At 39.3% G+C, this 20,612-nt stretch overlaps 3 protein-coding genes and 1 pseudogene across 3 annotated transcripts in view; 2 read left to right on the top strand and 2 right to left on the bottom strand.

Annotated features, from left to right (window-relative positions):
* Positions 1 to 2,059, top strand: part of LOC140921172 (translation initiation factor eIF2B subunit gamma-like) — an 8,122-nt gene extending 6,063 nt beyond the window's left edge. Inside the window, exons 9-11 of the mRNA XM_073371142.1 lie at positions 1 to 108; positions 815 to 918; positions 1,872 to 2,059. The exon at positions 1 to 108 is cut by the window's left edge and continues 41 nt beyond it. Of these exons, the coding sequence (XP_073227243.1) occupies positions 1 to 108; positions 815 to 918; positions 1,872 to 1,924 (265 nt within the window). The 3' untranslated portion in view covers positions 1,925 to 2,059. The remainder of the gene's footprint in view (positions 109 to 814; positions 919 to 1,871) is intronic.
* A 625-nt stretch (positions 2,060 to 2,684) lies between these two features.
* On the bottom strand, positions 2,685 to 3,890 carry LOC140921339 (1-acylglycerol-3-phosphate O-acyltransferase ABHD5 pseudogene; annotated as a pseudogene).
* A 1,378-nt stretch (positions 3,891 to 5,268) lies between these two features.
* Positions 5,269 to 10,482, bottom strand: LOC140921578 (glutamine synthetase-like). Its single transcript, XM_073371579.1, has 5 exons — positions 10,375 to 10,482; positions 9,872 to 10,276; positions 8,111 to 8,338; positions 7,284 to 7,450; positions 5,269 to 6,796 (listed from the first exon to the last, which is right to left on the bottom strand). The coding sequence occupies exons 2-5, from the start codon at positions 10,238 to 10,240 to the stop codon at positions 6,469 to 6,471; spliced, it is 1,092 nt and encodes a 363-aa protein (XP_073227680.1). The 5' UTR covers positions 10,241 to 10,276; positions 10,375 to 10,482; the 3' UTR covers positions 5,269 to 6,468.
* Positions 10,483 to 13,692: 3,210 nt separating this feature from the next.
* Positions 13,693 to 20,612, top strand: part of LOC140954019 (sperm flagellar protein 2-like) — a 42,566-nt gene continuing 35,646 nt past the window's right edge. The window contains exons 1-8 of the mRNA XM_073403410.1: positions 13,693 to 13,833; positions 14,231 to 14,333; positions 14,729 to 14,810; positions 15,356 to 15,436; positions 15,899 to 15,988; positions 18,815 to 18,921; positions 19,868 to 19,931; positions 20,440 to 20,486. Coding sequence (XP_073259511.1) covers positions 13,776 to 13,833; positions 14,231 to 14,333; positions 14,729 to 14,810; positions 15,356 to 15,436; positions 15,899 to 15,988; positions 18,815 to 18,921; positions 19,868 to 19,931; positions 20,440 to 20,486 — 632 coding nt within the window. The 5' untranslated portion in view covers positions 13,693 to 13,775. The remainder of the gene's footprint in view (positions 13,834 to 14,230; positions 14,334 to 14,728; positions 14,811 to 15,355; positions 15,437 to 15,898; positions 15,989 to 18,814; positions 18,922 to 19,867; positions 19,932 to 20,439; positions 20,487 to 20,612) is intronic.

The following is a 20,612-nucleotide window of genomic DNA, read 5'->3' on the forward strand; positions in this document are numbered from 1 at the left end:
AGAGAAAGTTTCAATAAAGAAATCTGTGATCGGTAAACACACCACCATTGGAGAGAAAGTCAAGATCAGTAACTCTGTAATCATGGATCATGTAACCATAAGAGATGGGTAAGTCAATAATAATATTATTATTACAAAATATGCCAACCATTCCTTTCTTTTGATCTGTGAAGACTCAGGGACATTCAGGTAGGGCAGAAGGATTCACTTTAAAAGTGCTGTCAGTTTTTGTCATTGTATAATTTTCACCTGCCCCAACTAGGTGTTGCTCTTTCTGACTTTCTGCTAGTGCACAGTGGATCCCTTTAAAACAGTGAAGTGGCTTGAATTACATTATTGGTGATGAATGTTTTATTTTTTTTTACACTTACAGTCACACCAGGTAAAGTGTATCGCCCCTAGATTCCATTAATGAATCCATTATTTGAAAAAATGAATCTGTTAGTTGTGCCACAACCAGTATTCCAAATTCAAATCTGCATTTCAGCATGTGTAATGAGCAGTGATATTTTGGCTACAACTTCTCAGTTTTGGGTTGGATTGAAAAATCTTTGAATGGATAAAATGCTTTGAAAGCATTTATATCAAATTCAAGAAAACTGAGCTGGCAGAAATTTTATAACTTCCTAATGTGTGAATTCACTTCTCAATACGTATGCAGGAATGCAGAGATGAATCTGAAATCTACCATTACCAACTACCAACGGATTTAACTTTCGAAAACAATAAATTGATTAAAAAATTGATTCTTGTGGAGTATGCTTGACCAGGCTTTACCTTAACATTCTGTTATTATTATGGTTTGTCTTGCTAGATGCAACATCCAAGGGAGCATTATATGCACAAATGCATACATCAAAGACAATGCCAGTCTTAAAGATTGCCAGGTTGGAGACTCGCATACCATAACAGAGGCAGGTGAGTGGTTGAGGCTATTTAATTTGATTTTATGTTTTTAAACTAATTAACGAATATTACAAATTAAATAATTTTTAATGTGCAGTTAAGCTTGTGTAGCCAAAGACATTCTAGGCTGTGTGGCAAGGGCTCTTCTTAAATTGAAAATACCGTGAAATTCCGAAAATAAGCCTCTCCATGTATAAGCCCCTCCAAATATAAGCCCCCCAAGCCGGTAATGTAAAAAACCCTCCAATAAATCATCCCTCCAAATATAAGCCCCGTGGGGGCTTGTAATTGGAAAATTGCCCTCAAATGCAAAGTGAATCAAAGCAAAACGGTAAATTTACTTCCAACTATAAGGCTAGCCCAATCAATTTTGAGACACAAATTTCTCTCTGCAGATAAGCCCCTCCGAATATAAGCCCCTCCAAAAATAAGCCCCTCAAAAAGGGCCTTTGAAAAATATGAGCCCCGTGGCTTATTTTCAGAATTTTATGGTAGCTGTTTTCTTTTCAGAAAAGGTACGGTATACACACATAGCCTTAGTCTAGGCTGCTTTTTATATTATAGCTGATAAAGTCTTGGGGTAGGAATATATGATGTAGTCGCAAGAGCATTTGCCTTCCATCAATGTGACCTGGGTTCAAATCGTGGCGTCAACACCATACGTGGGTGAAGTCTTTTGTTGGTTCTCTCCTTTGCTCTGAGTGGTGTTTTTTGGGTACTCTGGATTCCCCCCCTCCTCAAAAACCAACATTTCTTAATTCCAATTCGTCTGTGAATGGCCAGTACTAAGACAAAGAACCACTTAAAATTGTGGATCTGCTACACTGTACCTTAAAATCATTATTTATATTATTTATTTATTTACTTAAGTGTTTGCGAAGAATAAATTTTATTAAACTCTCATTTGTTTTTCAGACAAGTCAATTGTGTAAAACTTACACCTTTAGTTCTTTTCTTTTTTGTAGCTGATCTGAAGGGAGAGGCCCTCACTGCAGAACAGATAATGGACTTTGAATGATAAAGAGATAAAATAGCTGAACTGAAACACTCCAAAAGAATAACTGTTTTAACAGTTATTCTTCTTTTTGGCCTCAAAGATTTAAAAATCTTTGAGGCACTAAATAATATATTCTGAATTCTACATAGTTAACTGTGCAGCCAAATTCTTTTTAGCTTGCATGTGGCACTTCCACAAACAGCTCCAGTACTACCACGCTTCGTAAAATTCTCAAATAAAACATTGAATAAATATATTAGTATTATTATAATATTATTTACTAAGTCTATTATTATAAATTATTTTGTTAATATTTATATCCCTGCCCTTTGAACCCAAAATTCGCAAGATATTTACAGTCACCACAACAAGAACCATATGATAATGTTATTATTATAATATTCCTATTAATATTCTTATAGCATTGTAACACATAAATCCCTTCTTTGGGGGTTGGCACTGTTTGTTATCAGCTGATAAATTAACATAAGTAGAGGTGTGCGGAAAAGGGACCTGAATAATGAAGTGTTGGAAACATTACCACTTTTTACCTCATTTTTGCTTCTTTCTTCCTTCGCCCCCATCCCCCCCCCCCCCCCCCCCACACCACACACACACACTTGAAGGTCAATTTTTCATGTGTGTGTAACTGTTGTTCTGTTATATTGTACAAAACTAAAGTGTTTGTGTACATAATTGTTCTGTTATATCCCAAGACTGAATTGAATAGACAGGGGAATATTTAGCGAAAGGGAAGACTATATATTTTGAAGATTTACATAAACGGCATAAAATGGAGCAAGTTTACAATCTTAAATTCCCAACTGATTAGTCCTTGATTGTAGTTATCACAATTCACTTGGGGCTTTTTCTTGTGGGCACCCTTTAGTTATCGACAGTGGTCCATTCTTCTTCGTCTGAAATACCTTCTAGAGTCTGTTTCAAAATCCTGTTGAATTCCTTGGCATTGTCAACATGAATGTCATGGCCAGCATTCTTTACAATAAAGACTTCTACCTTGGAATTCTCTCGAGTACATTTGATCTCGTACGCAGTGCGATGGTCAAAAAATGTCGACGATCCGTACATTACTGTCATTGGAATATCATCGGGAAGCTCTGAGACTCGTTTTACCATCGGCGATTTGGCCCACATTAGGAAAACATTCATGTGTCGAAATGCGTCTTCACCTGAGGGAGTCTGAGCATTGCAGTGGTAGATGTACTCGAGCATCGTCTTGTCCTTCCAAAGCTCCGATTCTTGTTTGTTTGTGTCGAATTGTGCCAAGCGAGCAATCCATGGTCCGAGCGGTCCAAAAACTCTAAGAGGGGAAAGCACATTACAGGTATTAATAAGGAAATTGGAAAAGTGAACCCATCGTGGAAGAACATCATATTGCTGTTCAGAATCGGGATGTCGGTCGACTATTCCGCCAGGTAAAATCGCGAAACCCCAGGGGTCAGAAAGAAGAAGATGCTCGATTCTCTCAGGATATTTCAAAGCATAAGCCGTGACTATATACCCTCCTAGGCTATGCCCAAGAAGGATAATCTTTTCCAGCCCCATCGCCCTTCTCCATTCTTCAATGTATTGAACAAATTTGTTCTCAGCTTCTTTGCAGTCGCTTGAAAACACAGGTCGGGAACTTCGACCGAAACCTGGTAAATCGAACGCAAAGACGCTTCTCTCTTCACTCAGGTCGGTGAAGTTTTGCGCCCACCAACAGACGCCACTTATGAATCCGTGGACAAGGACAAGTGGAGGTTCCTTTGACGGCGTCAGATTCACTTGAATGGTCCACATTTCAACGTCGTCGCCCACACGAATAAAATTACCGATCCATGGTCGTTTTATCCGCTTCAGAATTTTGGACTCCGCGTCTTGAAGTTGTTCCTTTGATGTCGGAAACCATAAGCTTGATACCCAGTCGCAAATGGTCTTCAAAATTTCGCTCATTGCTTGCAGAACTGAAACTTCAATGAGCAGTATTTTATTGCAAAAACCAAAATTAATTTGAGGCACAGAGCAGGTACAAAGTTTGTTTACATCTTTAAATATTGGAATCACGTGACTGCAAATGGCGCCACGTACATGCTCTTGAATTTGGGTTGACCGCAAACATATTCTTTTTGGCAAAAATAGGTGACAGCGTTCTTACGCGAACATGTTGCAGTTTTTATTCGATCCGATCCAACTTCAGCTTGCACTGATGCGCGATATTTTTTTTTGTGAAAAACCCACAGAGCTTTATGTGTTTTGGGTGTGGCCTTACCTTTTGAAATTTTCTCTAATGCGTGTGAGGAGAAGTGATGTTGACTAAACTGACAGTTTATAAAACTGAAAATCACACCGAAACGAAAAAAGGACCAGTATGTTACAAGAGCGTTCTGAATCAAGAGTGTACATAACGGGCTTCTGTAACAACCCGTTCAACGTAACAGGGCAGATATGCACTTTGCAAATTCATGAACGGTCATGATACACTCATACATAGAATTTATTTAAACAGTATAGCTTACTCGCAAAAAGGATTTCCTTGCGACCACCGAGGGTAATATTTGGGAAAGGATGGCAATTTTTGGAAGTCTCGACCAGCCAGGCTGCCCGGCCCAATGTAGAAGCCCACAGCTACGTGGCCTCACACGCAGGCGTCTTTAGGGGTAGGGATGAGAAACGAGCTCCCCTGAAAACGCCTGCATTGGAGGCTAACAGCTATCTAGACTTTGTAAAACAGCCCCATCCTCCACTCCCCCTCTCAGAGGAGAGGGGGCAGCTGTACGCAGGCTACAGTTACCGAGACATGGACCGACAAGAGATCAACAATTTCTTTTCATATATTTAATGGTGTTAACTGTATGTAATAATGATAATGTTTAAAAAAGTCATGAGAATAATAATCATAACAACAACAACAGATCCCATCTGTAATCAAGGGGGACTTGACAGGAGCCCGCATCCGTTACCGAAAGCTTGTTTGCTGGGAACAGATAGAAATATATAAGAAAGGTGGCAGACACCTTACGGGACAGAATGTCACATCAGGAAATGAAGTAGTCTAAAGACTAAGAAAACCGTGTGAATTGACAGTAATGATAATAATAATAATAATTAATAATAGTAATAATGTTGCGACACTTAAAAGCTCAGAGGAGCTTGTTTTGTCCACGAGCAATACTATGTCATAACTAATAAAATGTATGCATTGTTGGTTTGTTTTGTTCGTGATGGAGGGTGTTTCAGTGGCAGAGGGAGAGAGAGAGAGAGAGGTAGACTGATCTGGGATAGATTATAGCGAATCAATATCAACTTGATTCCTGTTAAGGTTAAAAAATGCTCAAGCTACAATGTAATCAAACAAACATCACTCACTCATCAACTGATTTTAATACCATTTTAATAAAGCTAAACTATTCTTAATACAGCGATAAATCTCTTAACTTATTTCTTTACATACAAACGAAGACAAAAACGGAAAAAATTTCTACAAGAAATGGAACTCTAGTATTCGTTTAAGATATACTACAAAATAATGTTATTTATAATTACAACTGTTATCAGTAAATAGATAATGCATTCCTGTAATAAATTAAAAGTTGCTGTTTTAAAAAGATTCCAAGTTGAAAGCTATAGGAAACTATTTCCAGTACCATGTCTGGGAAATAACCCTAATAGCATTCCTTAAATTGCTCTCATCTACAAACAGCAACAAGTCAACAAATCACAATCAGTCAAGTTGCCCATGGTTATCAACCCAAAATATCATTAGGAACATCATGGCAAAGTCAGCTCATAAAACTAAAAGCGTACACAGGCATGTGCTCTGGTGGTACCCAGTGGCCCTCAATACTTGATTTTGTCAATAGGGAGCTTGAGCAACAGTGTTTTTTGAGCGACGGACGTCAACCGAAAGTGGACTTTTTCCATCACTGGGGAATGGTTTGGTTGAAACTCTCGGGTAAATCATTAAAAGAGAAAAGAAACTCAGCAATACAAGTTTGTTAGCGTCAAGGCATATAAAAAGGGAGAAGGCCTCACTTCTGGTTGACATGCGTGGCTCAAAAAACGTCTTTGCTTAAGGTCCCTAATGGGTCTTACATATCACTTTAAATGCTTATACTGAGAAGCCTGATTTTAAAAACCGGGGAGGGGCTTTAACAGACATCACAGCATTTTTTGTAAATTTCCTTAGGCACAGCCTCAAGCGATACCTGAATGAGCAGATAGTGACTTTCCGTGCCAAGGGTCCTCAGTAAGACCAAAATCTGCAAATTACACCCTTAAGTGAGACAACAAGCATCCCCATCACTTTTATAATTACGGAAGTTCCCCTCTCCCCTGGTTTTTCAGGCTCTCTACAATCTTCCTTGGAGCTCAGCCTTAAGGAAAAATGGAATAACTATTGTAAGGCAACAGGCAAAATGATTTTGATGTGACTTGAAAACAAAAGAATCCCGGGGAATTACATGTGAAAATAATATGCATTAAACATGTTTGTGATTAAATATGTTAACTCGTACTAAAGTTCCCGTTTACAAGACTTGGGCCAGCCAATTACATTAAATAACTTAATCTGTCTCTCCCATGATTGTTGTTCTGACTATAGCCTCGGTAACTCTGTATGGATCACAGTTAGAGGCTGGTCTCCTATCCTCAAGGTATCCACTACCATCTTCTGCACACTGGCGTGGAATTCGCACACTGGCACCACGATTGGCAACACCATGTGAAAAGCTATGGATGCTGGCTGTTTCATGACGACCTGTCAGACGGCGCTTGTTGTCTTCTCCTCCCTTTGGGTCATACATGCTGATATGGTAGGTGTGGCGGCTGGAGAGTTTCTCAATGGCTTCATAAATTTGTTTTATCCCTCCCTCTTCACGCATGGATTGGGTGCTAAGGAGGAAGGAAATAAGATAAGGTTCAGGCTATCGCAAAAATTATTAAATTTTCCTCAAAGGCCCTGGCCTTAACAACTTTGTAAGGGGTATGAGTGGGTTGAAAAGGGACAAGTAACTGTTTCCGTGGGGTGGGGAGCTTATAACTGCAATTATATGGCAAAATCTCTTCACTGGAACTATATCACAGAAAAAGTGTGAAGAATATGTATTTTAATAGTGGGGCTTAAGTGGGAGGGTGACACATCTGTGGCTCTAGATTCCCTGATTAGGTTAGAATTTGGCTTTTAGGTTACTGTGGAAGGGGTGGGAGGAAGGGGGACCAAGAGAAACTATAGAAATACATCAGAGCAGTGCAGATCATTTACAGGAAACTCTACTTACCTTTGAGTTAGGGGGCTTATTACCAAAGGGACAACATACTGGCCCGTCAAAACATGGAATTGCTGTTTGACCAGAAATGGTACTAAAAAAATTCAACTAACCTGTAGTTGGTGTGTGCTCCCGCTCCATTCCAGTCTCCAGGAATGGGTTTGGGGTCAAAGGAAACTTTGTAACCAAAATCTTCAGAGACACGATACAAGAGAAATCTGGACATCCATAGCTGGTCTCCCATGTCGATTCCTTCACAGGGTCCCACTTGGTATTCCCACTGGAAACAAAAAAAAAAGGATGTTCAGCATGACAATGTGACAGCTTTCAATAATACTTTTTTGTGTTGTGGAATTATCTTGCTATACTTCCGAAATACTCAGCTACACCCAACCTCTGCTCCTTTTTGTTACAATCCTTGCCTAAGGTGCCTAGCATGAAGTCACACGCTTCAACCACAGCGGGTCAGGAATGGAAGAGGCCTGAAGAGGTCTGAATTTCAAATCTGGTTGTTTCCTGTTATTTTTGTGGAGTACGCCATGTCTCTGTCCATATTTAACAGATCTTAATGTTATTTGTTGCCATTTTAGCTAGTCTTATGGTCACCAGGCCATGTCCTTTGTCAAAATTTTACCCCAACAGTGGAAGGGGTGGTCGATACATTAATAATAATTATTGCAGTCTTAATTTGTAGCTTGTTTCTATATTTAAGTTCTAGCCGAGTCTGTATCACTATATAGCCAAGAGGAATCAAAATGCTCTAACTGCCACCATAACCACTGTCCAAAGTCTTGACACTCAGACCCTCAATTTGTAGTATATACATGCTAAATGACCACAAGTTTACAATATTTTACTATAGAACTGACTAATCTCTGAATGTCTTAGAATATAATTCAAAGTTGGCAGCTAAATTGATCTAAAACCCAACAGTCCTGACCTGAGCTGGCATAACTTCCGCATTTGTTCCTGCAATTTTGACACCTGCATACAGGCAAGCACGATAGTGAGCTTCAACCACGTCACGTCCAAACACATTTCCAGTACCAACAGCACAGTAGTAGGGTCCCTGTGGCCCAGGGAACCCACCTTTTGGCCAGCCAAGAGGATGACCATCTTTGTCCAGCAATGTGTATTCTTGTTCAATACCAAACCAAGGCTTGGAACTCTAAGATGAACAATAATGTTAAACATTAATTTTATTTAATCAAGTAAAGTCAACATACTCCCAAAGTAAAATTATGCCATACTGGCTTTATTTTTTCCCAAAGAATTCAGGAAACATTATGCAGGTGCACAACACACGCTGACAAAATTTTGGAAATAATTGTTTTTTTTCTTAAGTGCAGCATTTTGTCATTGACTTTTAAAAAATGACCTTGTCCTCATATTTTAAGGAAAGTATGAGTTATGATAGGAAAAAAAATGTGTTGTGGCAAGTATGCAAAGCTGAATTTTTACAATACAACTTGGCACAACGATTAGCCAAGAGACTGAGAAGCTGTTTGTTTGTTATGGAATATGTTCTTTCAGGGACCTGTTCCTACATAACTGGGACAAAGAAAGTTTTCATTGGACCACAGTTTCCTTAGTATAGGTATTTATTATATCAGTAAGGTTCCAATGAAGAGTTTGAAAAATCTACTGAAATACGAGGTCAATGCTACCTAGGACTATTGGTGATGTTGTTTAGGGTATCACCTTAGCTGCTTAAATCAGAGGAATTCGGGTGACAATGAAAGGAAATTGCGACAGTTAAGTACGATCATTGCTTAACAAGTTTGCACTTAACAATAAAATTAATGTAGTGGTAATGGGATGTCGTTTTTTCCGTTTACACAACGACATTTCTGTACCAGCGGTCAAACCACACCGACGAACGACGCCTTAAGAACGCCAAACATGCAAGCTACCCAGCTTATTGTGAAAATGTAAACATTCCACCCACCTACAAAAACCTCTACAAACGAAATTGATTCACTACCTATTAAAAACGATATGAGTTCACTGCAGTCGATAACACACTGTACAATAACTACGATCTTTAGCAGCTCTTTTAACCTTGGGAACATGACACTGGTACGAATAATTTTTATAAGCTCATTGATCGACTCGATAATTTTTTTTTCGCAAACTACCTATTTTTCAATCCAACATTAGGTTTCTTAAAAAACAACAACGACAATCAATGATGATGTGAAAGAAAGAGAGAAAGACAGGAAGAAAGAGGGACAGGGACGGAAAACACTACCTTACCATAATAACAAAATTAATAATCAAAAGGGTTCAAGGTCTACGTTGTCAGTGAAAACACTTCAGATAACCATGTAGATTCATTGAATGACAAGATTACTCTGGGCTAGACTTTCGCAGAAGTTTCGAGCAATTACATGAACATTTCAGGGGTCAAGTCATGCGTTAACTTGGCATTTTTCTTGGTTAATTAATTTTGCCGCGCAAATTTTGGCGCCGAACGGCGTTTTACTACGAACAAAAACAGTCTTCCTTAAATAAAGCTTTGACATGAACCTTTTTCTGTGTAGATTTTCTTCATTTTCACACTGAGACATCGAATAGTTTAAATGGCAAAGAAAAGCGTGAAAAGAGCGACTAAAAAAGTAAGGTTATGCCAAAAGTAGCTCAAGCTCGCCAGTTTTAAAATAACAACAACATCAACGTGTCGAACGCCACGTTAACTAACCTTGACTGTTGGTTCGTCCATGGCTTGTATGCAGGATAACCTATGGTTCGAAACTCCCGGCTTGTGATCGAAGTTAAGAGTCTCGCATAACACGATCTTGTTCTTTCCTCGCCTGAAGGGATCACGAAACAGTGCGACGGGGCGAAGATAAACGTCGCTGTTACAACCTTCAGCCTGGTATGTGCTCGAACCATCGAAGTTCCATATCGGGAGCTCGTCATGACTCGATGGTTCGGAATCTACTGTCTTCGTTTTACAACGCATGGATTCGCCGGTTCCATCAATCCAAACGTACAAGACTTGAACTCGCTCGCCTTGATCAAGGCTCATGTATTTGTCGAGAAGCGGCCTGCTTTCAGTGGCAGTCATCTTTAAGGAGTATCTGGGACTTGTTAAATAGTCAACCTGAAAGAAAAGACAAAAGGTAATTCAGGTTTATAGTGCCAATTGCTTTGAAGCCAGGGATAAGGCTGAGATCACCAGAAACGAGCCGATAAAACTACCTTCGCGCACTAGGAAACGAATTATGCCACGCGGTGATCGGTCTACGAATTTATACATTCACTGGTCACATGTCTCAACAAGAGTATTTCCGTAAAAACCGGGTTCACGGGGCAAAGTTCTCTTACCTTCTATGTGCGAAAACCCTGTGCGAAAACCATAGACGAAATAATAATCTAACTTCCTGGAAGAGGAATGTTAAAATATCATGGAATTATCATGAAAATAACTTCACGTGAGGAGAAATAGTCGCTTCGATCGACAAAAAACAGATAAATTCGTATGATCTCACGAAACACGTGCTCCAACTACATGCATGTTTTTCACGTGATTTTTTTTTGTGATGACGCATAAAGCGAGGAATGCGACGTGAGGATTTTTCGTTTCATCGCGTCGGGAAATTTAGCCTGCGAGAGCATTCGGTTTTTCCGAGGGAGAGAAGCGAGGAACGGAAATACGTCTGCGGTTCGCGGGCTAGGCTACGGAAAGTTTGGCTTGAGCTGAGTGTCTCTTTCGCCGGATTCTCCGAGAGTTTTCATAGTAGGCTCTTGTATTAAAATCAGGAGCAGCTCCTGGTTGAAATAGAAGACTGGTTTTGCCATACTTTAGAATCAGGGCCCTGACAAAATCGCCATACAACCAATTTTAATCCCGTTCCTGACTCTTTCCAGCTTATTTTGACTTGCCGTTTTACAGCGTCCAATCATTAAATTGTAGGCAAAGAGAATGTACTGAAATGTGCTATGAAAGGGAATTGTGGCAAATTTCGAGCAAGCCCAATCATGGAGTTTAAACTTGAATTCTACCCAGCAAGGGGGAGCCGGCAAAAAAAAAAACAACGACAACAAACAGGACTTAGTTCTCTTGATTACATGCAACCCACTCGAATATTTTCAATACCCGTGATCAACCATGCAGTAATATCAGTTACGAGCATTTCAGTTTAACATTTGACCGATATAGTAACTGCATTTGTAGGGTATCTGTCCCCCACGAACATACGTATGTACAGTACGAACATACAGTACTGTTCTTTTAGCAAAATAAGCACTATCGCGGACATATCATTGTCCCGGAAAAACCTGCTGCGTTCGAAAAACATGACGACTTCCTACCAAATTGAAGATCAAACGGATATATGACGCCAGGGCGGTTAAAATAGTGTTTTAAAAAACCCTCAAAAGTTTTCCCGAAATAAAGAGTATGATATTATGAAGGTTCCGCATTCTTTATTAAGCGCGAAAAACCGCTTGGCTGGATGTACACCGATGCGTGTGGGCTGCTTTGACATTACTTTGTCACATATATAAAATTACAACATGATGAGATGTTTCAGTGTGCTAAAAAAGCAAAGCAAAACAAAACAAACAAATAAAAAAATCAGACAACAGGAAGCCATTTCTTTAGCCCTCGACCAGCTCATCATCTGATTGGAGAGCTTCGGCTCGCAGGATAGTTGCGAACAGGAGCGAAAGATGTTTTAATTGGGCGGGGCCGCATCAGAGAAGGGGAAACTGCTCTGGTAGTTGACAGCAGGATGATCGGCTCCTGTTGACGGTAAAAAGTTTACTTCCTTGATGACGGTTGACGTGATACAGTCTATCGGCGCGCATTGCTGCTTCAATATGACGTCATTCACATCGAAAATTACAAAAACGCGAAATATCTCGAGCTGAGGCCGACCGAGGGTACTTAACGCCTGTCGGTCGTTAGTACATAACTTGTGCAATCGATTACGTCTTTTTCGTGACCAGTGTCACGAAGAAACACGTGAAAGACGGCTTTACGGATCACCACATAGGAACCGTGTTTCCTTCTGAGCGTGTTACATATTACTGATGACATTGTCCTATTGCCTTTTTAAAGATTTTTTAAAGACAGGAATACATGAACAACTTTTGTTTAGTGCTATGCTATTCATCCATGATTAAAGCTTTTTTCTTAAGGTGACTCGACCCAGTTTTTTTGGGGGGGTACCATCCTACTTTGAAGCTCTCTGGTATCCCCACCTTTACTTTTATCGTAAGTCTAACACATAGAATGGATAACATATAGATCAATCTACAATATAACATAAAATTTTTGGCGATCGGAGTAAATGTCACGTGGTTATAATGCCACGCCCCTTTGAGGTCTGAGTCGAAAATCTGCTGTTGCCGGCATTTTTTCGTGAAAATCTCTCGGCTACACATAGTGCGCATTAGTGCCTTGCGCTGAACAGAGTTTCACCAAAATCGCAAAGACCCAATTCGAGAAATTCAGCGGTTTCCAAATTTAGGTCATAATTTATGCGAAAATGATAAGCAAACTTTACACGGATTATATCTAATAAACTATGAGATTCATTTCTGTATTTTGGGCATCCTTATAACAGATGGGTCCTTGCAAGTCAGCAAAACAATTTAGGGCCTTGTAAATGCGCGCGATTTCGAGCAAAGCAAACATATAGAAATTATAGTTTTCGCTATTTGTTGACGTTTGTCAGCGTTTAAGAGTCCTTCTCACGAAAAAAGCATTTTCTTAAAAATTCGTAGTTTTTTTTCCTTCAAATTTTTTCAGGGCCACAATTGATTAACTAACTACCCGGACTCTGAATTTCATGGTCATTGAAAAACTGTGACATTATCTTCTATAAGCCCAAACTTGAGTAAACATTGAAGATTTTTAGCGTTTTGGCTGAGTTTGTGCTTTGGGAGTTGTCTATTGTTTCTAGTCTGTCATTATACAGCATTCTTGTTCAGCACGCGTGCAAAGACCGCGCTTGGCTGACTTCCGAATGCTCACCGAGATATAATAATTTTGGTACAGTGAGACAGGCCATCGCTTGATACATAGAGGTTTAAGTCACAATTTTTAATCAATTCTCGTGCTTCTTGTGCCTTTGCAAAAAAATCAAGAAGTGCTACACACTAAATCTACTTACTATTAAAAAAATATCATTTTTTCATAGGTTTAATGCAAGCCAATAATTAAACCCAGTCGTGACGGGAATATCTCGGTGAGCATTCGGAAGTCAGCCAAGCGTGGTCATTGCACGCGTGCTGAACAAGAATGCTGTATAATGACAGACTAGAAACAATAGACAACTCCCAAAGCACAAACTCAGCCAAAACGCTAAAAATCTTCCGTTCTAAATCAGGAGCTTCAAAATCACGACCCCGTTAGGCGGCACATACCCGTATAGGTAATGTATGGGAGTACCCCCCCCGGGTGCTCAGATTAGCGTAAAGGTGCGTAAATGGTTTTGGTTTTTGCAAGGAACCTGGGAATCAGTGTGGAAAAACTGGTACTGTTCCCTTGGTAACCGCTCTGCTCGCTGTTTACCGAGAAAATGGCGGACATTTTGATGTAACAGGGAGCGAAGCAACATTGCACGTCCTTTAGGGCGCCTTTACTTGGCAAGATGACCGACATACTGTGTCGGTGGCTTAACGAAGATGTTAGGCTGAGTAGAATTATAGGTAAGATCCTTGTTCTGTTGCTATAAAGTGTATATATATACGAAAGTAAATTGACTTCACCCATGGTGAGCTTCATTTTGTTATTTTGATTTTCACCCATCCCTAAATCCAGGTATTTTTGTTCATTTATCGAAAGTTATTGCAATCGGAGTCTAAAAGATAAAGCCAGTTGTGAATGGAAATATCTTGACTTATAATCAATCCAGCTGATCATTCCAAATGTCAAGGCTACCCTTTTGAATTAGCTTCTTTCTTTTGACATAAGCTTAATCTATATTTCCCATACCAACGTTTTTATTTCACGCCTGCTTGCCTCTCTCTTAAGTTGGCGTCAAAAACTGGGATAATTTGCTTAGCAATAAAAAGAGGCCTACATGGAGCGTTTCTCTTCTTTTAGATCCAACAAACATTGCTAAAGAGTTTTCTACCGGATACTTACTTGGAGAGCTACTGAACAGACATGGCTTACAAGAGGACTTTTCAATGTTCTCTCAGAATACGTAAGTATAAAAAAATGGTGCATCATTACGCTAGCAAATGTAAAATTATATTATTTCCATCACTATTGTATTAATGGTTAAGAGTTCTTATTTGCATACTTCACTAATGTAACCTTCACTACAGATGGAACAAAACTTCTAGTTAAGTCCATCTGCGAAAAAGAACAATTCTTATTCTGTGCCCCACCTGTGTACCAGGATTGGAGTGTGTTGAGGGATTGGCCTGCTAATTTGCCCATCCGGTCTAAGGGAAATTTGAAATGCATTCAGTAATTTGTTGAGCCTGTTGGGAGCCCTTGAAAAGGATTTCGACACTGCTTCACGGACACTAATTAACCATGGTTTAGATTACGCCTGCCACACAGGCTAGGCTAATGTTGTGAAATTTTTTGTAGCACTTCTGATTCTAAGCTTCATAATTTCACACGACTGGAACCCACCTTAAAACTGCTGGAAGTACCTTATGATACCAATGTGGTAAGTTAATGATTTTTTTTTTCATTTCAGCATTTCATTTTTTTTGTGTCTAAAGTTATTGATAATGCCAGCCAAAATCTAAAATAAGAGTAATATTTATCGATCAGTCAATCATTAAAATCTTTTTTCTCGCTTTACTACACTGACTGAGTCTCGACAGGTGTCAAACCAATTTTCTTTTGGAAATCATTTAGATGCCTCTGCCATTTAGGCTAAGTATCTAGGGAAACCTTGTGATGAGCAAGGTCGCATAGTATGGTCAATAATGACATGCATTACGTTAGACTAGTTGTACATGAACTGTTAGGATAAGCTATGCTACTAGAAGCATCTTATTAATTGTAATGCACAACAGACACCAGCATAAGACAGACAGTTCCAGGGCTAAAGCAAATGTCTCAGGTCCCTGCTGTTTTGCAGTCACTTTCTGAGTCTTTTTGTAAAATGGACACCTCTCTTAAACCAGACACCATTGCAGTAGTGTGCATCAGTGGTGACTGACTGTATAAACAAAGTTACATTTGTACATTATCTTGTTCTTGTAGGCTCGAGCTATAATGAACGAGAATCACAGTGCTATCACAAGACTTATGTACCAGCTGTTCATATCACTAGGGAAAAAGTCTGTAAGTAACATTGTATAAAGATGGTGATAGAAACCTGAAAGAGTACATAATTTGAATGGAATGAAACCAAGGCTTCTCAGAATGGCATTGCTAGCTGTGTACATCAATTTTGTGATTTTTTGTGAATTAATTGTGCTAGGCCTTTTCTGAGTTGTCCCATGCCTCTGTTTCAAAACAAGGTTAAGTGTGAATCCACTTATATGAAAATTATTTCTTTATTCTCGTGCAAATAAAACTCATTTTCACAAGAAAGGTTTTCCACTGAGCCTCGTTTTGAAAATGAGAGTTTTTGGAACTTGGAAATAGCCTTTTCCTAACTGATTGGTTAATAGTATTTTTTTTTTTGGAACTTGGAAATAGCCTTTTCCTAACTGATTGGTTAATAGTATTTTTTTTTTTGGAACTTGGAAATAGCCTTTTCCTAACTGATTGGTTAATAGTATTTTTTTCTTCTCACAACAGAAAGCAGGATTGACTGGAGTTGCTATGGAAACTATGAGACCAAGTGGTCCAGTGAAGCTTGAAAGCATCGAGAGTGGTCTTTATAAAGAGGTCAGTGTTTCCGGCAAAAAACTTAGATGTGGCTAAGTGAAATTTAGGCAACTGAGGTTAATCTCAACCAATGAAGCCAGCAATCTCTTCCTATGGTATAAGTGACCTGCGGGTGGTTACAGGGGTCACTTGCGTGTCATGTGATGTTATTGCACTTGCTTCGTTTGCTGTTTGTTGTGGAGCGCTTGCCGTGCTTTGTCTGCGAATCTTTGTGGCACAGTGTTGCCATGGCTACCCCCCTGCTGCATCTGATTTGTCTTGTCTCCCAGCCAACTTTTAAGGCAATAGTCCCCAAGCTCATCCTTAGTGATGAGTTTGACTGTGGATTTTAGGCTGGACACACTAAAGCGTACAATAATATTTTCTTTCATGAATTTATTTTCCTCTTTTTTTATGCTCTGTCTTGTATCAAAGAATCAATTCAACCCTCACTTGCTACATTGTTTTTGGATGCATTTCTTGATGAATCTTTTAAATCTTGGAGAATGGTTTTACATATTAAAAAGTGGTTACTAGGACTGTACAAAAAGCACCAATATTTACATTAACTTTGTCTAACTTAGTAAGCTCAAAGGCAGTTGGTGATTAAAAGAACAGTGCTAATGTTTTGCAGAAAATGTATAACAATAGTACAGTATTTTGTAAACTTTTTAACATGGTGTGTAATAAATTTAAAATGTTAAATTTTTCAACATATTAATTTTAGTCCATGAAATCAGCAACAAAAAGTTAGGCAAATAATGTTCAAGAAAGCAATTCTTTGGAATTTACTTATTATATATGTTAAATCTCCATCTCTCACAATGCCCATAGTCAAGACACTTTTTATTGTCACTAAACCAACTCAGTTTTTTGTCTGTTTACCTTAGAAAATTCCCCTGAAACAAGACAGCCTTGATGAGACATCTGTTGAAAGTTTTGTGCATGAAGTCACAATCGAAGAACTCCATGAGCAAATTAGTAACTTGGCTGTTGATGTTGTGAGAGATTTGCAAGAAATCTCCTTTGATGTAGTCCATGATATGAAGACTGTTGTTTCTCAAGTCCGCGAACTCAGACATGATAAAGAATTCAAAAAATACGCTAGGCATGTCATGAAAGATGTATTAATTACATCAAGGATTGTCATGGATTTTGTTAATGATCTCGATAACATAATTCAGCTTCTTAAAAGTCAGTTTTCAAAGGCTAAAAGGTAGAATTAACTGTCTTTTTAAGGCATTACTAACATATTATTTGTACGTAAGGAAGTAGGCAATTTATTTAACTCTACAAATATTTTGATGCAAATCTGGTATTCAATGACCTGTTAAGTCTCTTTAAGGTTCTTTCTGATTTTTTTGTATAAGTGTTAAACACAAAGGAAGCAGAAATGTTTGTAAGGATGCGGAAACCGAAACTATTTATGCATCTGATGCCAAATAAAAACGGCTTTGAAACCTAAATTCAGAAAACTGCGGTTAGTTTTCTATCAAAGCCATGTACACATTGTGCTTCAGTTAAAAAAAAAAATTAGTGTTGAAGCATTTACTGAAGTCCAGCCTTGGACGTTGTAAAACCATGACACCATTGTTCTTAGATAATTGCCAGGATTAAACTAAGTGTATCTTTTCTCTTTTCACTTTAATGGCAATTAAAGTACAATGTAGATGGGAGTCCGTGAATTTGGCAGCCTAATAGCTGTTTTGGTGGGTTAACCCGACCCCACCCCATCCATCCAAACCGCCACCCCCATCCCCTACCAGAAGCCTACCACCTACCACCCCCTTGGTACCAGAAGCTTTTTATGCGCGGTTTCCGGTTTCAGTTAAGTCTTTATAACGATACTTCTTCGGCCGACGAAGCTCCTCTCCCGCACGCGAGAACCTTTGGTACCTAGGGTACCCTTCACATGTCGAACACTGTAATTTTTGCCTTTCCCAAGGTGGTTCGGAGATTTCACCGTACTTTAAAATTCATACTCTGTGACAAGACATGTTTCACTGAATTGCTAACTCGCTTCGCAGGCTTGGAGTGCTATTTTTGTTCTGACTGCCGCGCCTCTGAATGAAGTATTTGCATCTTGAACTTCAAGGCGGCTTCATTACTAACCTGCGATCAGCTTTTTGTGCGGGGAAAGTGCGAAAGTCGGCAGACGGGGAAAGGGGGAAAAAATAACGGTGTCCTTTTCCCCTCGTCTCCCAAACAAAATGGAAGAAGTTACTATTGACTTTCGAGGGTGATAGTGGTGTACCTAATTTGTACATCGCATACGACAATACTCTCAATGAGGTACCGTCGAGTCAACCAAATCATTGTTCTGGCCAACCTGGCCAATTATAACAAGCGCAAACAATTCAATGAACCAATCAAAATTGGAAACGTAGACACTGTTTTTTTAAATAGTGAAATGAAAAGCGCGGGGAAAAAAGCCGCGGGCAGCGAGTTTTCGGTTTGCTTCTTATCGGTTAAGAAATTATCCTGGTCCCAGAGAGCGGTGCAAGAGTTTTTAAAAAAATCCCATTGTGTAAAAAAAGAAAGAGAAAAAAAAGGAAAATAAACTTTTAGCATTCAAGTGAAGACCGCTCACGACAGTCTGTGTGGACAATTACGTCGTCTTCCGTTCTGGTTAAGGAAACATAAATTTCGGGTCTGTATGTAACCATTCAAATGACATGAAACCTCAATCTGTAATGCTACTTTCGCTGTTGCTATTTGTGTTTCAATATTTTACGAACGATTTTGCTTGAATGTCTTTGCGTGTCCTTTTTGTGTATTAAAGGGGTTAAACGCCTTCATTATCAACAATCAAGGACTTATAAGCTTGACTGTCATTGTCTATCACAGAGACTGAAGCAGCTGACCAAACGCCAGGTGGATCTGAATTTTGAACAGCTTGTTCAAAGATATCAAGCCAAGCAGAAAGAACAGGAGGAGAAAGCTTTTAAAGCAAAGTATGCTTTACACTTGTCAGATTTGTCACTTCACTTACTGGAAAGGTGTAGCGAATAGCTAAACAAATAGCAGTTTACACCATCCAATATTAACGAATCCCTTACTTACATCCTGCCCACTATGTAGTCTTTGTTGCCACAGAGCTGGTATCTCTGTCCTTTTTTTCGAGAAAGTGATGCCGTGCCCTGCCAGACATCTCTGCTCATAATAATTCATTTTCATCGGTCTCGCTGAGATGTTAATTATTCCCCTACAAATCCACATCATTCAACAAAGTAGTTCATTTATTTTTTTACTATTGGATGTGTAAGAACTATGTTATTCCGTCCTTGTATGCGAGTCCTTGTAAAGGAGCCCATGGTTTTTAAACACTTTCCGTCGGTTGAGTAGACTGCAAAACAATCGTTTTTGCAAGGCGCGAAACGCCGGCATCACGTGATTTTTTCGCGCGAAGCGCGTGTGGACGTGTGTGATCACTCTCCGTTTTCACTCCCACTTTAGACCTTTCGTTTAACCGCTCGCGTGCGCGTTCTTACTCTAGGCAAAAATACGGGCTGTTTTGCAGTCTATTGATTGAGAGTGTTTTAGAGCTGATTTTTGTACGTTTATGGGTCATTTGACACAGCGCTCTAGTTTCGTTTGGAATTTGCCCTCTTTTCATCGCAGTGGCATTGGTTCTGTACGGGATTTACAATTTGAAGCTGAGCATTGGTTGGTGCGCGGCCTCAAATCCTTGTTTTGACTTTCCCTGTAGCTTTAGGTTGCTTTAAATACCCGTAAAACTGAGCTTTGATGGAGGGAGAGGGTAAATGAGCCGCACCCTTCGGTAACCTGCGAGCAAGCTCTCCGGGGCGCTCTTTTCCCGCCTCAGTTTTGTCAGTCTAATAAGTAATGTTACGAGTAACCGAAGCTTCAGTACCTTTTTTAAAAAACCCACTTTCTTAGGTTTCATGAAGAGGAAAGAATGAGGAAGTACCTGCAAGGTCAAAGGCAACAAGGCTTAGATAAGGTACTGCTGAGTGTCCTGCCTTGGATATTGTATCTTGTTACGTTGTAAGACAGGGTAGAGAAGCCAAGCAGTATGGTCTAGAAAAGGGTATTTTTTTTACCAGTACACTGACTGCGGATCGACTTTGAGAATTCTAGTTAAGGTGACATAGGTTTGCTCTCAAGTAGGTTAACAGTTCGAGTTTGTGCGCCACAAACTGGAAGTTCCACAGATTTACCGACCTCCACCTCAAGGAGCTGATTATCTTGAAACAGGGAGAAGAATCAACAAAATTAATGTAGACGAGGAAGTAGACACTGAAAAGTGCATGATGGAAAGTCGGTTTTATCGCTGCTTGATGGTGGAATTAGTCCTCTTTTGTGATAATTGCAAAACAAAGGGAAAGCTATCAACTGCATGCATATAACGCGCACAAGCATTAATGCACTCCTGTAAGCTGACAGGGTTAACTTTGGTCAATTAAATTTAGATTCTTTTTAAAATACTCTATTTTTTGTTCTTCTTTTAGTCGCGGCAAATGAAGCAGAAACAGCTTGAGATAATGGGGAAAATAAGGTAACAGAAAATCAAATGTTTTTTAAATGTTATGAAAAATGTAATTTTGGCTTTAAACGCAGTTCCGTCCTTAACTTCGTACAAGGGCTCTTTTCACCATTGGCCTTGTAACGTTAAGGAAGTATT

This window comes from Porites lutea, chromosome 12, assembly GCF_958299795.1.
Source record: "Porites lutea chromosome 12, jaPorLute2.1, whole genome shotgun sequence".
Taxonomy (NCBI): Eukaryota; Metazoa; Cnidaria; class Anthozoa; order Scleractinia; family Poritidae; genus Porites; species Porites lutea.